The sequence below is a fragment of the Suricata suricatta genome, chromosome 12 (assembly GCF_006229205.1).
Source record: "Suricata suricatta isolate VVHF042 chromosome 12, meerkat_22Aug2017_6uvM2_HiC, whole genome shotgun sequence".
Taxonomy (NCBI): domain Eukaryota; kingdom Metazoa; phylum Chordata; class Mammalia; order Carnivora; family Herpestidae; genus Suricata; species Suricata suricatta.
This window is the reverse complement of record NC_043711.1, coordinates 71,264,443-71,282,491: the sequence shown is the minus strand read 5'-3', so window position 1 is coordinate 71,282,491 and position 18,049 is coordinate 71,264,443. Positions and strand designations below refer to the sequence as shown.

The following is an 18,049-nucleotide window of genomic DNA, read 5'->3' as shown; positions in this document are numbered from 1 at the left end:
GCCAACCACAGCAACTACCATAGCCAGTGTAAGCCAGCTTGTCAGAACTTAAATTAACACAGGATCCTAAGTCAACGACAGCCTCAGACTGGGATAGGACACAACAGTTTCAGAACTACAAGCCCCAGCGCTCTCAGACTCTACCTAGCGGCCGCGGCGCCCACTGTCTGCTATACGATGTACTCCATCCGGTTCAAGCTCTGGGCGCTTTCCAGGTCCCTGTTGTCCTGTTTGTTTGTCCAGTTTGGGTGTTTGGCCGGCGTGCCGTTGGGGGGCTTCTCTTCTCTGTCTACCAGCGTGTACACCGGCTGCTTGGCAAACCGGGCTTTCTGCTGGTGCTTGTCCATGTCGTCCTCCTCGACCTCCGAGTTGTGGGTCCTTATTTTCGACATTTTGGAGTTTTTGTTCTCGTAATCCTTGATGGGGACCGTGTTGGCCCCGTGCTTCTCGATGGGGTTTTTGATCTGGTTCAGCTGCTCCCTCACGTTGTTGGTGGTGTTGTCCTCCGAGGTGGCCCGAGCGTGGCTGCTGGGCTTCCGCCGCTTCCGCACGCACCAGTAGAAGGCGGTCACCAGGCAGCAGATCCAAGCCACGGTTAAGACGGAGCTCAGCAGAGGAACCAGGAAATCTGTAAGGCGGGCACCGAACCAACGAACTCTCAGAAAAGCAAGCAAGCTACCGCATGAACACGAGACTACCGACAGTGGTTCCCCCGTGCCTGTCCCTAAACGGGGTGCAATGGGGACAAGTCCCTTTTCACAACCACATATTGTCACTTCATTGCTTGATAAGCAAGTACAGGACCTGGGCCCTTGGAGACACTGACACATTTGTCCCCAGAGACCAGGCACAGCAGCAGCTCCTAGAGGCTCCTGACTCCATGTGGAGAAAGCAGCATCTGGTTCAGTCAAGGGGAGACTGGCTACATAGGCAGCTCTTTATAGGGTCCGATTTTCAGAATAACCAGAAACCTGATCTGAGCGAGCAGAGCCCGTGTCCCAGATACTCATGCACCCGATTCTCACCTAGCTGCAACAGCCATGGTCAAAAGGGGAGCCTGGCTGTCCTGCGGGGCCAACGAGCTGCCTAGCAAACCAGTGTTGACAGGACTTAGGCCACGCCGTCCCACGAGACCAGAATGGCACAGCAGGGCTGGCATGGGCAGATGGCATGAGTGGTGACTGCCTTAGAAGCACGTTCTGCAGAGGTCCCGGCTTCGAGACCACCGCTTGGTGGCAGGGAAAGTCATCCGGTACTTGGTCATGGCATCTGGCCTCAGTTTTTTTCACCAGTTAAATGGGGGAGGGAGGGCCCCTCGAGACGGGGAACGGTCAGCTCCCACCCTACCCACTGGTCCAGTTGGGATGGCGACATGAGCGCAGTTTGTGCGTCCTCACTCAAAGGGACAGTGCCCACCTACCTGTTCTGTTCTTCACCGGCCGCCTCTGCACACGCACTTCCGCCACCGCTGCGATAAGCGAGCTATTTCCGTCACGTTTACTAACGAGATCTATGATTTTGTCAGTGATTTCCTTGATAGGGTTTCCATCATCCCGTATGTCTTCAGCCGACTGGGGAAAAAGGAGAACTGTCAGATGGGGGGTTGGGGCCACACTTCACAGCAGCCTTTATTTGAAGTTACTTAAACATGTGAGTGCAGCTCAGCTGCCTTAGGACACTGGCTAACTCAAGTTTGTTAACTACCTTGCAGTCACATAAGTAAGTCTGACTGAGTCTCGTACTTACAATGGCCACATGTATTTCATTGTTTGCAGAAGGAGAAGGCTCACAAGCTATGTAGATTGAATATTCGGCAGAAACATTCTTTAAAATATTCAAATTCCTCAATTCACTGCAAATATGCTCCGTGGTAAGACCCTAGAATCACATTTAAAATGGACACGTGTGAAATACTGGAAGAAAAAGAAAAGCCTGAGGTTTCTTGGAAGTCAGGAATTTAAGCTAAGGAGAACAAGATCCTAGCTGGTGACCCTCTGCTTTGGAAGCAGCAGACACACCCTTCCACTCCAAAATAAGAAAGGAGTAGTTCCGTACCGGCGACATCATCTCTTTGTTGAAGGTGAAGGTGATGTTTGCACAGTTCTCCTGGTAGTAGGGGTCAGAAGTGCACTTGGTCCTCACGGGCTGGAGGCCGGAAGACCGACACTCGCCCACACCCGTGCAGGGGCGGACGAAACACTGGTCATCCAGGATGGGGATGCAGCTTTGCCCACTGGGGCACTCACTGTGCCCCTTGTGGAGCAAGCAAGGCCGAGGGCCACACCACACCTGGAGGGGGCAGGAGAGGGAGCAGGCAGCTCAGGACAAACAGCCAATGGCAACTCCAGAACACAGGTGATCTGCGGCGCCCCCCACTACCTTTGAGCAGGCGATTCTTCCGTTCAGGCACTGGCACGTGTTGCAGTCATCGTCCCACTTGGCCCCGTCTGGTATCACACTCCCCATGGTGACACAAGGTCTCCCCGAAACTGCAAGGTAGAAAGGCAGGAGTCAAAGGGGTTTCCTTGTCCACAGACCTTTCTCTCGGTTCTTCACACCCTCCCTGTTAGGGAAGGGATTACACCTGTGCCCTCTGCCATGGGACAACAGTTACCCCCTAACTCAGGGCAGGTGTTCTGCCTCTCCTGCTGCTGTTGCACATGGCACTGTGACGCTTGGGCCACTGTAGCATTAGGGGATGTGATGGGAGCCAAGTCTCTCATCCTGCAAGCCTGCCATTTGCCAGACACAGCTGCTGGCCCAAGGAGGTGAGGAAACACAGATCAGGCCTGAGCCCACCCTGTGGCACATTATCACTCTGCCTGCCCTGTCTGCCCACGATCACTACAAATAAATGCCTGCTGTAAGCCACATAGTGTGGGATGGTTTGTTACACAGCATACTGCCTGACTGCCCAGGAGTTGACTAAAAACAGCTGCCCTGTTGGTAAAGGACCCCTGCAGTTTGCCCTTCCCTGAGGCCCCCCGTGTGCTCTCTTCCTGAGCACAGTACCTGCTCACCCCTCAAGACACGGCCAGCTGCAACCTGACCCACATACCTTCCTGGCACTTGGCACCACTATGCCCTGGGGGACAGACACACCGGTAGCCATTGATCTCATCCACACAGGTTGCCCCAAAAGCACAGGGTGAGGACTGGCATTCGTTGATGTCTAGGAGAAATGCAGTTCAAGTTTAGGCTCCCGCAATAATGGTTTTCTAAGTTCTTACTGACCTACCATACAGTTAGAAAAGCATATAAAACCTAAATATAAGCTTGATAAATTATCATGTAACCAGCACCCAAATAAAGAAACTGATCATCAGTACCCCAAAAAACTCCACCGTCACTGCCCCTCAAAGATCACTATTAGCCTGACTTAGCAGCTGAAAATCTTTTCAGGAGGTTGCAGGGTTTTTTTTGGTTTGCTTTCTCTAAAAACAAAACAAAACAGTACAAGTGGAGGAGGGGCAAAGGAGGAGACACAGAATTCCAAGCAGGTTCCAGGTTCTGAGCTGTCAGCACAGAGCATGACACAGGGCTCGAACCCACAGACCTCGAGATCATGACCTTAGCTGAAGTTGGACACTTGACTAACTGAGCCACCCAGGTGTCCCAGGAGGCTGTAATTTTTAGTTAAGTTCCTTTTTATCAGATACCACAACTTAGAGCAAGGGCTGGCAAAGTTCTTGAAAAGGTCAAATATTGTAAGCTTTGCAGGCCATGTGTGAGCTCTGTCATGACCACTTTGTTGTCACATGAAAACAGCGAGACATTATATAAATGAGTGTGGCTGTATGCCAATAAAACTTTACTTACAAAAATAAGCAGTGGGCCAAGACCAGTTTGCCAGCACAAGTTAGAAACATGAAATAGACTGAATGTACCCCCATTTAGTGCTGAAGACCAGTCAGTGCCAGACTTGGTGATCTCCAGCACTGATGAAATTTCAAGTAATTTGGGAATGAAAAGCAAAAAAAAAAAAAACAAAACCCAAAAAACAAGGATCACTTTTGGGGGGGGGAGGCAAAAGAAAAAAAGGCATATAAAAAAGAAAAGGCTCAAAATAAAGCAACTTTAAAAGCATCCTGACAAACTTTATTGCTTGTCTCCCATTTTAATCATGTCACCAAAGGCCATGGCCTTTGGAAACCACAACTCTAGTCCCTTCCACTGCCCTTAGCTCAGTCCTCTGTGGGTAAGTAATGTCCACTCACCCATAATTTTAGGGTAGTCCTGGGAAAAAGCACACTCTTCCCTTATGGCCTCAGAATAGATTAATGGTCAGATTCTGTGGCTTGTACCATCTCCCCTAGAAGAGGGCTATGCCACCCGGGGAAGGACCAGCAGATACCTGCTAAGTTCTAGCCAGAGCTACCTTAATCCCAGCTGGAGATGGGAGGCTACTTGAAGGGAGCAGGGACCTTAATTGTTTTCAAGAGGGAAAGTCACAGGTCAAGGGCTGGTGCTGGGGGAAGCCAACAAGGACGGGTCCTTACTTATTCTGCAGTCGGGTCCAGCAAAGCCCGGGGCACACTCACACCGGTACCAGTTGTCTCCGTCCACACAGGTGCCACTGTTGTAACTGAGAAGGAAGAAAGACTGCTCAGTAACCAGCCCACCGATCCAGGACTCGCCAGCCCGTTAACGGCAGGTACCGTGCCAAGTCTGTTCAGTGGCTCCCACCCCTGGCTGCACTCGCCACTGCCTGGGGAGCTTTAAGAATACTGATGCCCGGGTCCCACCCCCAGAGAGGCTTATTTTCAGTCTCCCTTGCAGTCCAGGCAGTGAGACTTATAAAAGTTGCCCAGGTGATTCTCATGCACAGCCACAGTAGAGAATCACTGCTCCAAATGAGGACACAACCTGGCTAAAGTGTGGTCCGGACCAGGACGACCAGCAGCACCTGGGAGTCTGTTCGACAGGCAGGGTCTGCAGCCCCACCCCAGACCTCGTGCATCAGAAACTGAATTCTCTGGTGATGCCCATGCGCACTGCAGCCAACCAGGGCTGGCTTCAAAGGCGGTCATACTTACCAGGGGTGAGGACTGCAGTCATTGGTATCTGCAACGTAAAAAAGGCAACTTAATAGCAAGGCCTTCGACAAGAAAAGCAGTTTTAAGCCTAAGTAGAAACACCCCTGATTTCCAGAATACCCATATGATAGAGCTATAGTTAACACCAGCAAAATGCGCCTGAGACCTCTGCTCAATTGGAACCAGGCCTGCCCCACACTTTGTTCCATGTGCTGTGGGACACTACACAGGAAGAGGCCCCGGCCAGGGCGGGAAGGGGCTGTGAGAATGGAAGGAGACAGGCTGCGGGTCAGACCCTCGCTGGGAACCGACACCATCTGTCTCCACTTATCTCAACAGCGACTTTCTCATGCCCAGGTCAGGGCTGCAGTCCATCAGGGGCATTAGAACAGACCCAGGTGATGCAGAAGCAGACATCAAACAGCTCTGCTTCTGGTTTCCATCTCGAGTCCCCGAGGGTGTCAGGATGTGCTCCCGCAGCCCTCGGAGAGTTCAGGGTGGGTGCGGCAGGGGACACTCACTCTGAGTACAGATGGGCCCCTCCCAGCCTTCTTTGCAGACACACGTGAAGGAGTCGCCGTTGACCACACAGGTGCCGCCATTATGGCAAGGGTTGGGCAGACAACTGCTGTTCCGGGCTACAAGACAAGAACAGACAGAACCACCCTCCCTGAGGATCCAGAGGCAGTCCTGAGAGGCCAGAACCAGACCCACCAGGGAAAGTCACAGGGGCCCAGACCATGGCCATTGCAAACCCACGTGAGGCAGAAATCTACCTATGTTGCAGGTTGTCCCTTCCCAGCCTCCGGGACACATGCACTTGAAAGCATCCCCTTCGTCATAGCAGGTGCCACCATTGTTGCACGTGGCCTCGTCACACTGGCTGTCACCTAGGGGAGGAGGATCTCTGCATGAGCCCCTGGCCAGCCCCTCCTTGCAGAGGACAGAGTGGGGGAGGGGTCACAGAGACGGGGGGCCCTAGCCAGCTACCACTTACGTGAGTGGCAGGTCTTTCCTTTCCACCCGTTTTTACAGTCACAGTAAAAGTCGTTGACAAGGTCACGACACGAGCCTCCATTGTGGCAGGGATTCTGGCTGCAGTCATTAATGTCTAGAATCAAAGAGGAGTCCCCGAGCTGAAGATGCTTCCAGGACCGGTACATAAGAGCCGCACCCCTGCTCTGGCGATGGCCGCCTCCACCCACTGCTCTCCACTGCTAGGTCCAAGACCAGCTGAGTGACCCCAGGACTTAAACACCTTCAGTCCTTTCTAAGAGCGAGTTACTTTTAACACCAGGAGGTGGCAAGACAGGGGCAGGCCTCTGTCAGTCACTCCCATGGAAATTAAAATCAGGACTTTCTCTGCAAGTGGGGTTATTTATGCTAATCACAGCCCGATTCTCTAGCTCCTCAGCTGTTCCTTCCCGTTGGCTGCCTTCCGCATTCAACAGGACACAGGCAGTGTTGTGCCAGCACAGGAACTGTTGGGGGTCTTATAGTCAGGTTCCCATTAACAAGAAAAGCTGCCCATGGGGATTCCCCTCACGCCAGCATCCCATAGCTGTCCAGCCCAAGACGACTCCAGACTCACTGGTTTCACAGTAGGCCCCCTCCCAGCCGTCACTACAGATGCATTTATAGGAGTTGACACCATCGATGCAAGTGCCGCCATTTTTACAGGGGTTGCTCTCGCAGTCATTAATGTCTGTGAAGGGAAGATGAAGAAGCTGGTAAATAAAGGCCAACTAATGCCATAGCTAGGCACCAGTCGAAAGGCAGCCCCCTGAGAAAATGAGGTGCCAGGTGGCACCAGAGGATGCCTTGTCCATTTAATTTAATGCCTCATAAGCTAGGGTACTTGGAGGAAGTAGACAAGAAATGCCTACAGAAAGTGGGACCACCCAAACTAGTCAGATTCCAGAACATTCTAACATAAACAATCTGAAGGGTCAGAGACATCAGTGACCTTATAAATACAACTCGGTCTTAGATCCTAGATCTAATAGTCAACTTTCACTGGTCTGGATGGAAATGATTCAAGCTCACGTGCTCCTGAGCTGGGCAGAGGTGGGGCGGGGGTACCGTGGCCCATTCCCCAAAGAGGGGTCTTACTTTCGTGGCAGTATGTTCCAGTGAAGCCTTTGTTACAGTCACAGGTGAATTTGCCTCCTGACTGGCTCTTGCACTTCCCGTGGGGACCACAGACGTTGGAGGAAATGTACCGCACCCCCTCAGGCGTGTCGTTGGAAGCCATGGCCACAGTGCAGCTGTCGATCACTAGAGGACACACTCGGGATCAGACCACGGCCGTGGACCCGTATGACATGGCACTTTCAAGGCAAGGACCCATGCCACGCCTGCTTCCCTGGAGACAGGCACCCCCCGGCTAATGAGGGGAAGAAATCAAGAGGCACCTCCAGGGCCAAGACTCTGGCAATGTGCCAGGTCACACTGACAGGCAAAGGGGAGACTCTCGGCAGATGAGTGGTTTTTGTTTATTTGTTTAAGGCATTTTCTCCCTACGTGGCTAAGAAGCCTGCATGTCATCTGTGGGCCCCTCTCATCCTACCTTTGGCATCTGCTTGGCAGAAGCTTGCTAAAGGAGGCAGGACCTTCCTAGTCAATCACACTAAAGCCAGCGAATGACAGAGAACCTGAATACTGTGCTGCCTCTGACAACGGCCACTCTACAGCCACGTGATGGCAGGCAGTGGCTATTTAAATTTAAATCAATTGAAATACAGGGCGCCTGAGCAGCTCAGTTGGTGAAGCCTCTGACTTAAGCTCAGGTCATGATCTCACATTCGTGGGTTCGAGCCCTGCGTCGGCCTCTGTGCTGACAGCTCAGAGCCTGGAGCCTGCTTCCAATTCTGTGTCTCCCTCTCTCTCTCTCTGCCCCTCCCCCTCTCATGCTCTGTCTCTGTATCAAATAAATTTAAAAAACATTAAAAAAATTTTAAATCAATTGAAATTCAGGAAAATAACAGTTACTAGGCCTACAAGTCACACTGAAAGCTACCCTTCCTGGCTGTCCACTGCTGCAGGAAGTTCTTCTGGCAGCACTGCTCTGAGGAATGTGTCGGAGCAGAACAGGACACGGTTGTCCCACTGGCCGGCTTCAGTGGATTGTTCCCACACGTTCTGACTTCCAGTCTCACCTACACAGCTTCTGAGACTATCGAGGGGCAATGGGCAAATGGGCAAAGAGGACTGAGCCCTGGAGACTAGCCAGGGCCACAGGCGGGGAGGTACCTTCACACGGAGTCGTGCGGCAGTGGTCTTTAAGGTGGGAACAGTTCTTGCCTTCGTAGTCGTCGGGGCACTTGCAGAAATAGTCGCTGGCGCGGTTGTAGCACTGGGCACCATTCTGGCAGGGATTGGGCTCACAATAATCTATGTCCAGCTGCAAGGACCAGGAGCAGGGGAGGGAGAGGAGAAACAAAGGTGTGATTATAAGTGCTCCGGGGCAGCAGATCCTGGAGTCTGACCCCTTCACCTGCTTCCATTAGTAGAACACTCTACGTAATATACAGTTATGTCCTAGAGACTGTCCAGGTATGCATGGGAAAAACAGGGCAGAGTTGGAGGGCATGGAATCGGGGCCACCAAGTCAAATTGATAGGCTGCTAACACTACGAAGAAACCACTCCTCCGTGTCCTTCCGCCTGCATTCACCTAGAAGTCCCTGGTCACTGGATGGCCACTACAGAGTCAGGAGGGGAACAGGGAAGGAAGAGGAAACGGGAGGGAAGGGACAGGAGCGGGGAGGGAGGGGAGCGGGGGAGAGGGGAAGGAGGGGAGCGGGGAGAGGGGAGGAGCCAAGGAGGTGGGTGAGGGGGAAGAAGGTGGGGAGGAGAGGGGGAGAGAGGAGGTAGAGGGAGCTCTGCTGTAGAAACCTGGCCCTTGGAGGTTCTCACACCGCTCACCTGACAGAGGTTTCCAGAGAAACCAGTGGGACACAGACACTGGAATCTGTTGATTTCATTCTGACAGTGACCCCCATTCAAACAGGGGTTGCTGGCGCATTCATCGATGTCTCTCTCACAGTGATCGCCTGCATAGCCAGGTGGACAGATACAGCGATAACCATTAACCAAATCCTGGAAGAGGAGAAGGAGAGGGGAGAAACACATGCTTTTTTCTATGTATTCCACAAGCACGGGGCCTCGGCAGTCTAGCATGACCGCTGCGGTTCCACTGATTCACTGAAATCGCCGATGCGATGCCAGGCCTGCCTCTCAAAATGCGGGCGGGGAATTTCTATGTGCATGCCTTCGCGATGGTTCCCAGGAGGCTGGGGTCACATGAGCCCAAATGAAACTTCCAGAGAATCACTTTTCACCTGCACTTTTAGTCTCAGAGGGACAGAGCCCTCCCAGGGTCACATGGATCTCACAGACTTGGGTCAATCACTAAGGTTTTCATTTAAGCAAAGATTTACGTACCCGACAGGAGGCGTCATTCTGACACTGGCCAAGGCAGTCATTAATATCTAAAAAATAAACAAGTCATCATATTAAAGAGGCACTTTACATTAAAATTGGGCTTAATTGAAAAGTGCTCTCCGCTCAGGACAGATAAAAGCCTCAAATCAGATTTCCTGTGTGCTTCCCGGGACAGAAGGTTATTACACTGGGTGGGAACCCTCCCTAATTCCCCCAGACTGGAGGAGTGAAACTTCACATCATTGTTTTAGCCACCTTATCAGAATATGGCTGTTTTACAGGCTAATGAGCCTGATAAAGTGTATATTTTTATTTCTGCACTGATCACTCCCTCTCCAAAAACATTCCCACTCTGAGGTTTTCCTTTTATCACTCAAGTCTTAGAACCGGAGCCGGAGTACAGGCTGACAAAGCCTTCAACACCCAAGTCTCGCAAAAATCAAAATCGAAACAAAGGTACTCACTTATGTCACAATTCTGACCCGTCCAGCCTGGGAGGCAATCACAGTAGTAGCTGGCAATCAGATTCTTACAGGATTTGGCATTTACACAAGGTTTGGCCTCACACTCATTTGCATCTGAAAGAAAATGCAATGAGGGGGGGCAGTAAGAAATGGAGATTTGCCCCCACTTCCCCCCACCTCCCAAAAAACACCCTAGCCATAGTTTGTCTCCAATAGGAGACACGCTAATAACCTAGCTAAATCCCAGATACTAGGTTCCCTCTATTTTGAGCAGCTGATCCCTCTCCCTAGCCATTATCCAATAAGGTATGCTAATTGATAACTTTCCGGCTGCTGGTTCACAACTGGCCCCCAGCCGGAAGAGCAGAGAGCCACCAGGCACTGCTGTACAACCGTCTGCACAGCCTAGTTGCTGGGATTTAAATGTGGCAGCAAGAATGCAGACAGCTCATTCCTCAGGAGACCATCCCCGTTAGGAACCCAGCTGAACACTCCTCGGACAGACGATTGACGTGGTTCAAGGGATCCCAGGACTTTCCCACAGGGCCTAAAAGAGCAGGGCCATCTGCATTCGAGTTCTCTCTCCCAGGCCCGCTGGACTCCTGACAATAAATTACTTTTCAGTAGGATGGTGTGCAAACTCACACCAGCAGCTGCAGATCAGAGCTGCAACAGCTCTGATCATCGAAGCTAACCTCGGTGCAGGAATTTCCTTACCTAACTGGCACGTTTTGCCAGTCCACTGGGGCGGGCACACGCACTTGAATCCATTAACCAAGTCCTGGCAGGTGCCCCCGTGGGAACAGTTATTTGGAGAACAGTCATCAATGTCTGTTGGACAAAAGGGAAATGGGTTGGCAATTTAATCTCAGTCCGTTTGACAATTAGATTATTTAACGCCAACCCTCGCAAGAGGGGCCTTCACTTAAATGCCAGACACCTGCTAGAAGTGACCGCTATGACGATAAGGCCTGATTTTAGCTTTAAATCCTCCAGTGCCCCAGTTCATTTAATCTCCAACCTAAGCAGCAGGGAGAGCCAGCCGGATCCCCAGATCATCAGCCCATGGGCAACGTGGCTCATCTAGCTTTGCCTACTCCTTATCTTTGAAGAAAAGTTCCAGCATGGCTCAGGGGGAGCTCAGAAGTAGTAACGAGAAAGAACACTTCCTTACGGGTAGAAAACGTGACTCTTATTTGCTCATGGAGTTTTCCCAAAATTCCATACTTGGGGTCCCCACCCCACCGCACCCGCTTCTGCACCGAATGATAGTGGCCTCTTCATTCACCTATTGCCCACCTCTGAAGCCCCAGGCTCCCTCTGTGAATTAGCTCGTTGGTTCCTCACAACCCTAAGAGATAGATAGGAATTGTTGGTGTCTCCTTTCAACGGGGCACCGGGAGGAAAGGACAGCCCCACGAGGGGTAGGCAGGGGCCACTGTGCCTGTCCAGGTGATCGGACCCCAGAACCCACATTCTCCACCGTGCATGCTGCACTCAGGGTGCTGAGGACAGTGGTTCTCAGGCCTGGCTGCACCTCTGAAACCCAGGTGCTTGTTACAAAATGTGGGCTCCCCAATTCCAAAGGGAAACTGTGGGGACAACACATCTGCACTGTCCGGCACCCAGGTGGTTCTGACAGGCAGTGAGGCCTCGCAACCACAACACTCTGTAGCCCAGGTCCCTCTTTAGGGGCCACCTGCACCCATGACGTAATTCAGGTGTGACAGCCTCCCTCTCAGGCAGCCTCTCCATGGCTGCAAAGACCAGAACCAGGACTTGATTGGGAGGAGGCAGAGCTCCAGGAAGCACATGCAAAGGATGGAGGTCTCCCATGGAGAAGGTTCTTCTGCAGCAGACATACGTGCTAACTTAGCACGGGAGGATGAAGGTGTCAGGAGGCTTGCAGTGCAAAGGCCAGAAGTCCCCACCAGACCGCTGACGGCATCCACCCTTCCCACGGAGACAGACCCATCCCCGAGACCTGACCCTGAACCGAGCCCAGGCACCTACCCCAACCCTCTATCTGATCCTCTGGAAAAGACACAGGCCACAACCCAGACTTACTCGTGGAACACGTGGGGCCCGTCCAGCCCGGGGAACACTCACACTCAAACCCCAGCGAGGTCTCCCGGCAGCTGCCCCTGTTGTGGCAGGGGTCAGACAGGCAGGCGTGCTCCGCTGCGAAAACCAGGAGGGCAGTCAGCAAGGGGCTCCCGCTTGTCGCTACCTATGTCCTCTCCCCGCGGCCAAGTCCCACGCCTGGGCCACCAGCTCAAGCTCGCTTCAAAAAAATGAAAGCAAGCATGTGCTATAAGCCCACCGTGTCTCCAGGAGACAGGAAGTCCTCTTTCTCCCTAAGTGTCTCCAGCCACATTCCAAGGCATCTGGAGCTGCTGCAAACACCCCACCACCCACGCTCGTCAGCATCACCACAAACTGGAGCTGCTAAAGGAACTTTCAAAGACCCAAAGAACTGCTGGGACAACCAGTCCCCACTTTGGAGGATATGTTCAGCTTTTTACATATCCTTAAGTGTGGTGTTATTTTTCTCCCCTCAAGCTGAGGGTAGGGAGGGCTCTCATTCTGCCTGGACCACTTACCGATTTCACAGTTGGGTCCTGAATACCCCTCAGGGCAGGAACACTGATACTTGTCAGGACCCGTGTTGCTGCAAGTTCCCCCGTTGAGACAGGGCTGGTGAGTCCCACAGTAGTTGAGATCTGCCGGGAAGACCCCACAGTGGGAGCAGCTCAGAGAAGACCATACAGCCTACTATGTTCTAGCTGTCTATGTTCATGTTTCCAGCTGTACCCCTACCCCCACCCCCTTTCTCTTTTAAAGATAAAACCAGAGGGAGAACCTGGGTGGCTCAGTAGGTTAAGCATCTGGCTTCCGCTCAGGTCATGCTCTCACAGTTTGTGGGTTCCAGTTCTGCGTCAGGCTCGTGGAGCCTGAAGCCTGCTTCAGATTCTGTCTCCCTCTCTCTCTGCCCCTCCCCCACTCAGGCTCTTTCTCTCAAAAATAAACATTAAAAAAATAAAACCAGAAAAAAGTGTCCCAAATCACAGTGCTAACAGCAAATTCAAACAGATTCAGAATTTAAAGTCCCTGCCAATAAAAAGAAAGAAAAGTAAAAGCTCAATTCTGGCTGCGGCTGCCTCATGCGTTTCTTGCGCCCAGAGGCCCCGTCCCGCCCCGGGGTCCAGTCCCGGAGCACCCTACCTTTGTCGCAGAGTTGGCCGCCCCAGTTGGTCTCACAGAGGCACTGCCAGGGCTCATTGCAGGTGCCACGGACGCACCCCGGGTGCGGGATGCACTTGTCACAGTACACGCCCTGCCAGCCATACTGGCACCTGGGGGCAGACAACACACCCTGCTTTAGTCCTTGGAACATTCAGGAACGCAACGCCATTTAAACACAATCTAAGAAGTCCAGGGCCTTTCCGGTCCTGTTTCATTTTTGGGACAGGACAGTCGACTGGCAAGGTTTGCACTGGGGCTCCGTCTAAACAAACATTTTCGGGAGCTGGGCCGAGGTCCCCTCCCAGAGGACTCCCGACAAAAGCAGGGCTGTCTGGGGAGAGGCCGGCGGGGGGCTGCCGTCACAAAGCCACTCTCTTCTCAGGCTCACAGCGCTGAGCGAGGGTGGGGGTGTGGAATAAATCAGTTTGGGGCCGGCGGGCAATGGAGGCGAAGGAAAGCCTCTTGGGTGACAATAGCCATGTGAAAGTACGCAAATGCGGCACTGCTGGCAGCTTTTACATAGCGGCCAGGCTCTTTGTCTAAACAGCAAGTCACGACCCCAGCGCGCAAAAATGCAACAAGACACCCCAGTGCAGGAAGCCGCCTCCCGAGGAGGCTTTAGGAAATCACACAAGGGGGGTGGGGAAGGGGGCACCCTCCTCTGGCAGAGAGGCTGAGATCGCGGAACTCACTTGCGCTGGAGGGTGAGGGAGGCAACAGCACTTGGAACCAATCCCATAGATAATTTACGACCCACTACCGGAGCTGCTTACGCTAATTCATTTTATAGTTATTTCTCACTTTGCAAAAAGAAGAAAAGGTCAACTCAGTTTATCTAGTATTGGGGAACAGAGTTGAGTTTCCTTTATAAGTGCCTCATTAATCAGACTCTTTTGGAGGCCAAATGATGCCTTTGATCCCCAAACAAAAACACAAACATAAACCTTCACCTGGTGTGGGGGAGGGGCGGGATCTCGCCTGCCTGCCCCTCGTGTTTCAAGCCCTCGGAAACTTTAACTGCCTTCTCAAAACTCAAGCTGTGACAAACAGAAGGGGCCCCAGGAAAGCCCAGTGAAGGTGGGGTGAACATGGTACAAGGATGGGCAGAGTATTTCTATTACAGGACCTGGGAAAAGCCTTGGGAGGGGCTACCACCACCCTCCCCCACCCCTGGCCACTCAGCTGTAACTCTGGAAAACAAGCACCCCCAAGAAGGGAAGGCTTTCCGTTTCCAGAGAGCTGGAGGCAGGCTAGCAAATCCCTGTCATGGGAAAATTATAGGGATCCAGCTAATAGCTAATCACCCACGGCCAAGAGTCAACTTAACCCCTGAGAACACTGACTAACCACTTCCTAACTTCTACAAACAAGCCATCCACACCCCAACTCACAGAACCACCAGAATGCGTGGTTTAAAATGAATCAGACAGAGGATTCAGCTTTATGTAAAACAGAACATTAGTCTAAGTGACAAGTGACCATTTAGAAGAGTAAAGTAAGAAAAAAAACCTGGCAGAAATTTTTTTTAAAGTGGGACACTCAAGTCCATGGGAGCTGGGGAGGGGAGGGTTCATTCAGTAAAAGATGGATATTTCTAGCTTGAAATATTAAGAGGGAACTGATTTGGAAATAGCAGTATTTAGTCTTACTGTCTCCTTACTCCCTTCCAAATTAAGGCTCACTACACCTCTTCCATTTGCCTAATAAAACCAAGAGGCAGCTGAGGACCCAACCTCACCTCTTAATTAATGAGAGCTGGATCCCCAAGCATAAAAAAGAAACCACAAGAGGTCACGGATGACTTCAAAAGAAAACAAATAAAAATACTGACCCTAAAAGAGGCATCCACAAAGTTATCCCAGTTAAATAATCTATGATTAAGGTTCTCATGAGAATTCGAAGTGACTTTCCTCATATGATGATTCATCATTAAGTTTGATATTACTGGCAGGCTTGCAATAAAGCAAGCATGCGCACCCAGGAGAAGGAATCTCAGTCCACTTGGGAACAACAAAACCAGTGAAGTTTTCTCATGTGGGGAGCAAAAAAACAAACAAAAAAAACACCACCTCTGTAATACATAATCCAAAAGACAACTTACAGGGTAACTCGCCATGAAACTATTTCTGGAGCAGGACACAACCTGAACTTCCTGGGCTAGAAGGTTCTGTTTTGATTTTCTTCAAGGTAGGCAGAACAAGATGGGCCAGGGAGACTATGCAAATGACGTGTGGGAAAGTCGCACCTTAAGTAAATAAGGGCACCAGTGCGTGTCTGGGCAGGGAGTGGGAGGGGAGACTTCGAAAGAGAAAGGGCTAAATTCTGGAAACAAAGCCTGTTGTTCTGGCTGGGAGGGCCCTCCCCAGTGTAGCAGCGCCCATTCTGATGACAGCAGCAGAAATCGTGGTCGGCCTCCACTGATACTCATCTGAGCGGGGAGCAGGCTCGGGGTGGCTAATGACACTGCTGATTGGACTTTCTCCAGAACACCCTTAATTATGAAGAACGCAGGTAGGTGGATTGTGCTCAGCCTTTGACAGCAAGGTTGTTAAATACTACAGGCAGCTGCCACCATGGGGCTTAGGCCTGTGAACCCACCCAGCCTTCCAGAAAAATAAACTTCTCTCTGAAGTGCTGGAAGAGACCATTTCAGGTCAGCCTGGTTTTCTGGACTTCCAGATGCCTTGGTTCTCACTTCAGTGTCAAGCCTCCCAGCTCAGTGGTCCCCCCTGCATGGGGAGGGCGGGAACAGATGCAGTGGTGGACCCGTGAAGGTAAAAGACCACAGAGAATTCCCTGAAGAGCGGCAGTCCTCAAAATACGCTGAGCAGCAAGGTCGCTTGGTGGGCTCTTCAAAGTCCAGATTCCTGGGCCAAACCCTGGGGTTCAGTGGGTGTGAGGCAGTACCCAGGAATCGGAATTTTGACAGTTCTCAGTCAATTCAAGGGAATTCAAGGGACTTTGAGTACCGAGGTTGGGGACAGAGATTCCCAAAGTCCGGTCCCACCAGCGACAGCAGCATCAATGGGGAGCTTGTTACAAATGCAGAGACTTGGGCCAGCCCAGGCCTATGGGATCAGGCCCTGCATGAGAAAGAGAGCCCCAGGTAACATCTGTTTGAGAAGCACTGGTTTAGACTGTTTTATATGCTTCCCTTGGCTCAAACCAGGGTGGCTTCTGGGGCAAAAGTGAGAGGCCCCAAGGACCCTTTTGGTGTGGCACTAAATCTGCTAATCCTAAAGATTTGGGAGGAGGAAGAGTAAAGCGGGGAAACTGGGTCAAAATGCCACGGACACCGACCCTATTTTCTGAAACAAGCCTTTCCCAAATTGGCAATATGTACACTTCAAGAAGGCTCCAAAAACTGTAATTGTGAACCAGTCGGGGTGGCTCTCTGGCTTATGCATTGTCCAGGACCATAAAAGAACAGACTTCAAAGGCCAGCAGCAAAAGTCTACATTCATCAGGCTCAACTGACAAGATTCCAGCGCAGCCATTAACCTCTCAGCACTGGCCGGCTCCCGCCTGCAAAGGGGCCAGGAGATTGTACTAATCCCGTTCTAAAGAATGCTCCGCTGTCCCCTATTGATGGGAAAAGTGGGGGAGGGCTAGGAGATGGCAAACCAGGTTGGGGGAGGAGACAGACTCAAAGAAATCCACTTCCCTCCATCTCATCCATTAGCACTTTAGGGGAAGATTATAAAAACGTGTTATCAATTTACAGAACAGTTAATACATGAAGTCACTGACTATGCCCATAAGAGTTTTTTTTTCTCCAAGAGAGAAGTATGCACATTCCATCAGACAGCTGGTATAATTTAATAAGCTTCGGATGTGCCTATTTGAATTTTTTTAAAGCTTTCTTGCTCTCCAAAGTAAAAGAGGCATCTTCACAATAAATTCAGTCCCTCTCTTGCATTACAGGATTAAAAAAAAAGTTTAGTCATTTACCTGCAGTCACCTGGGAGTTTGCAAGACCCATGCTTGGGGCTACAGCCCTGTCGGCAAATAGCTGTAAAAAAACAAAAAACAACAAAACAAAACAAAAAAAAACACAGAAGGATGCGTCAAACACATGGTTTCGTGCACCACCACCATCATGAGAATGGCCTAGTACATTAAGCCTACAAAATCCATGATTTTAAGAGATCTCATGTCAAGTCCATTGTAAGGAGAGGAAGATAGGAGGTGCCCAAATAGCAAATCCAGCTTTAAACTTCAAGGCCATGCTAGCAGATCTTCAGAACATGATCCTACTCAGGAACAGAATGCAGGCAAGCTGATGGGGGAGGGGAATCGGCTTCCAGTCTCTAAACAATAGCTACCCTGCTCCCTGTCAATTCCTAGCCTCTCCAAGAAACGGGAGCTTCGATCCTTGCTCATCTCAACCACCCAGTCCCATCAAGGCACATTCAGAGGAGTCCCAGCCTCCTTAGCCCCCACATCCCCATTCCCTAGAATGCCTGATGTCTCAAAAATCCCCTAGGACTAACAAAGCCAAGCAGGCTGGCTTCATTTGGCAGGCTAATCTGGGGGCCAGATCTGGTGGCGCTTTTGCAAAGTATCCTCACAAAGCAATTCTGCTTCCTTTATTAAAAAAATTTATTTTGAACAGATGGTAAGAAATACTAAACACGGTTTTTAAATAATTGTTACTGATTTTTAAAACACCAACTACTTTATGTTTACCAATTCATTCATCTGGATCCCGGAAATGCTATCCTTTTAAAATTCTAGTTATTTAAGAAAAGCCCAGGAGACATGCAAATTCCTCTTTGTCCTGGCTCCTTAGTCACCATTCAAAAACTCCCTTTTTGGGTATATCTTGAAAAAATTTACCAAATTATGTGAAATTAGC

General features: G+C 51.0%; 1 protein-coding gene across 1 annotated transcript in view; it reads right to left on the bottom strand.

Moving 5' to 3' along the window:
• Positions 1-18,049, bottom strand: part of JAG1 (jagged canonical Notch ligand 1) — a 34,803-nt gene that overhangs the window by 930 nt on the left and 15,824 nt on the right. Inside the window, exons 5-26 of the mRNA XM_029917306.1 lie at positions 17,143-17,203; positions 13,171-13,301; positions 12,549-12,668; positions 12,013-12,126; positions 10,663-10,776; positions 9,946-10,059; positions 9,482-9,528; positions 8,963-9,136; positions 8,289-8,439; positions 7,149-7,313; positions 6,628-6,741; positions 6,034-6,147; positions 5,813-5,926; positions 5,558-5,674; positions 5,037-5,064; positions 4,500-4,585; positions 3,059-3,172; positions 2,380-2,489; positions 2,056-2,289; positions 1,747-1,878; positions 1,421-1,571; positions 145-628 (exon numbers count right to left, since the gene is read on the bottom strand). Coding sequence (XP_029773166.1) covers positions 171-628; positions 1,421-1,571; positions 1,747-1,878; positions 2,056-2,289; positions 2,380-2,489; positions 3,059-3,172; positions 4,500-4,585; positions 5,037-5,064; positions 5,558-5,674; positions 5,813-5,926; positions 6,034-6,147; positions 6,628-6,741; positions 7,149-7,313; positions 8,289-8,439; positions 8,963-9,136; positions 9,482-9,528; positions 9,946-10,059; positions 10,663-10,776; positions 12,013-12,126; positions 12,549-12,668; positions 13,171-13,301; positions 17,143-17,203 — 2,963 coding nt within the window. The 3' untranslated portion in view covers positions 145-170. The remainder of the gene's footprint in view (positions 1-144; positions 629-1,420; positions 1,572-1,746; positions 1,879-2,055; positions 2,290-2,379; positions 2,490-3,058; positions 3,173-4,499; positions 4,586-5,036; positions 5,065-5,557; positions 5,675-5,812; positions 5,927-6,033; positions 6,148-6,627; positions 6,742-7,148; positions 7,314-8,288; positions 8,440-8,962; positions 9,137-9,481; positions 9,529-9,945; positions 10,060-10,662; positions 10,777-12,012; positions 12,127-12,548; positions 12,669-13,170; positions 13,302-17,142; positions 17,204-18,049) is intronic.